Source organism: Crocuta crocuta, unplaced genomic scaffold (assembly GCF_008692635.1).
Source record: "Crocuta crocuta isolate KB4526 unplaced genomic scaffold, BGI_CrCroc_1.0 scaffold10, whole genome shotgun sequence".
NCBI lineage: Eukaryota > Metazoa > Chordata > Mammalia > Carnivora > Hyaenidae > Crocuta > Crocuta crocuta.
In genome coordinates this window covers 5,125,249-5,126,655 of record NW_027527551.1, presented here as the reverse complement: position 1 = coordinate 5,126,655, position 1,407 = coordinate 5,125,249, and the positions used below count along the sequence as shown (strand labels likewise).

At 35.5% G+C, this 1,407-nt stretch overlaps 1 protein-coding gene across 13 annotated transcripts in view; it reads right to left on the bottom strand.

The window, feature by feature from the left end:
- Positions 1-1,407, bottom strand: part of KIAA0586 (KIAA0586 ortholog) — a 112,122-nt gene that overhangs the window by 24,197 nt on the left and 86,518 nt on the right. Inside the window, exon 31 of one of the 13 annotated variants that reach the window (XM_077768771.1) lies at positions 285-382. The exons of the other annotated variants lie outside the window; for them this stretch is intronic. Within the exon in view, the coding sequence (XP_077624897.1) occupies positions 321-382 (62 nt within the window). The 3' untranslated portion in view covers positions 285-320. Of the gene's footprint in view, positions 1-284; positions 383-1,407 lie in introns of those variants that run through there. 13 annotated transcript variants of the gene reach the window in all.

The window sequence follows — 1,407 nt, the reverse complement described above, 5'->3', positions numbered from 1 at the left end:
TTTAAATAATAAAAAATACGAGGTGCCTGGATGGCTCAGTCGGTTAAGCGTCCGACTTTGGCTCAGGTCATGATCTCATGGTTCATGGGTTTGAGCTCTGCGTCAGGCTCTGTGCTGACAGCTAGCTCAGAGCCTGGAGCCTGCTTCCGATTCTGTGTCTCCCTCTCTCTCTGATCCTCCGCTGCTTACGCTGTCTCTCTCTCTCAGAAATAAATAAAACATTTAAAAAAATTTTTTTTAAATAAAAATAAAATACTCACTTACCAATAGATAGGATTACAGATTGGAAATTGCCAATAGATAGGATTACAGATTGGAAATCACCTTGGTTTAATAAGCTTCACTATATTTACTTGCCCAGCATGCAAATCAATGGAAAATTCTGTAAAATAACCCAAGATTTTATAAATATTTTCAATATATTCACTGGAGAGTGAAAAATTGTGTTGAAAGTCAGTTTGTCTCCCTGACACTGTATAGAACATTTACCATCTATAGCATATTTTTGCAAATATCCTTAAAGCTCAGGACCAATTATAGATTCATTTCCTAGCTGTTCAAGAAGAGCTGATTACAACATGAATATTCCAAATGGAGAAGGGTCCTAGGGACCATCATGCTAACCACAGCTAATATTTTCATAGCTCTTAATACATGTCAGGTCCTATTCTAAGTGCATTATATGTCTTTACCACATCAACACACACACAGACGTTAAGTATCTTGCCCAAGGTAACCAGCTAAGGAATAGCAGAACTAGGATTTGAACCCAAGGCAGTCTGACTCCAGAGTACAAGCTTTATGCTGTACTGCTTCTAATTCTATAGTAGAACAGAAGTCACAAGAATATCTGGAGTCATTCAGACTCCACAAGTGGTATTTCACAAAGCATGGTCTTCCTCCTCCTGTATCAGAATCACCAGGAGTCCCAGTTAACATTCTGACTCCCAGGCCCCACCTCGGGCAAACAATCAGATTCTCAGGGTGAGGTGAGAATCTAGATTTTGAATTCAGAGTGCCAGAGATTCCTATGTCTGTGAAGGTTTGAGAACCACTGTATTAGAGACTAACAAAGAAACAATCTAGTACTAGTTCATTCTGTAAGTATAGTAAGTCTGTATTACTTCTCTATTCTAATTCATTCTGAATTGGAATAACCAAGCTTCTTTTTTTTATTTAGGGTAGAAATAGGTTAGTAGAATAAGCTACTGTTAGTTGAAATAATCTACCCAATTTTTGTTTTATTCATATAAAACTAAATTTGCCAAAAAATTAAATGATTATTATATTGATTAGAAGAACAGCATTTATAACACATTAACTTATAACTGCAATTAGTTTTCTTTGGGGAATGGCAGTAAATAATAGAATATATATATATATATATATTCTATATAATAGAATAAT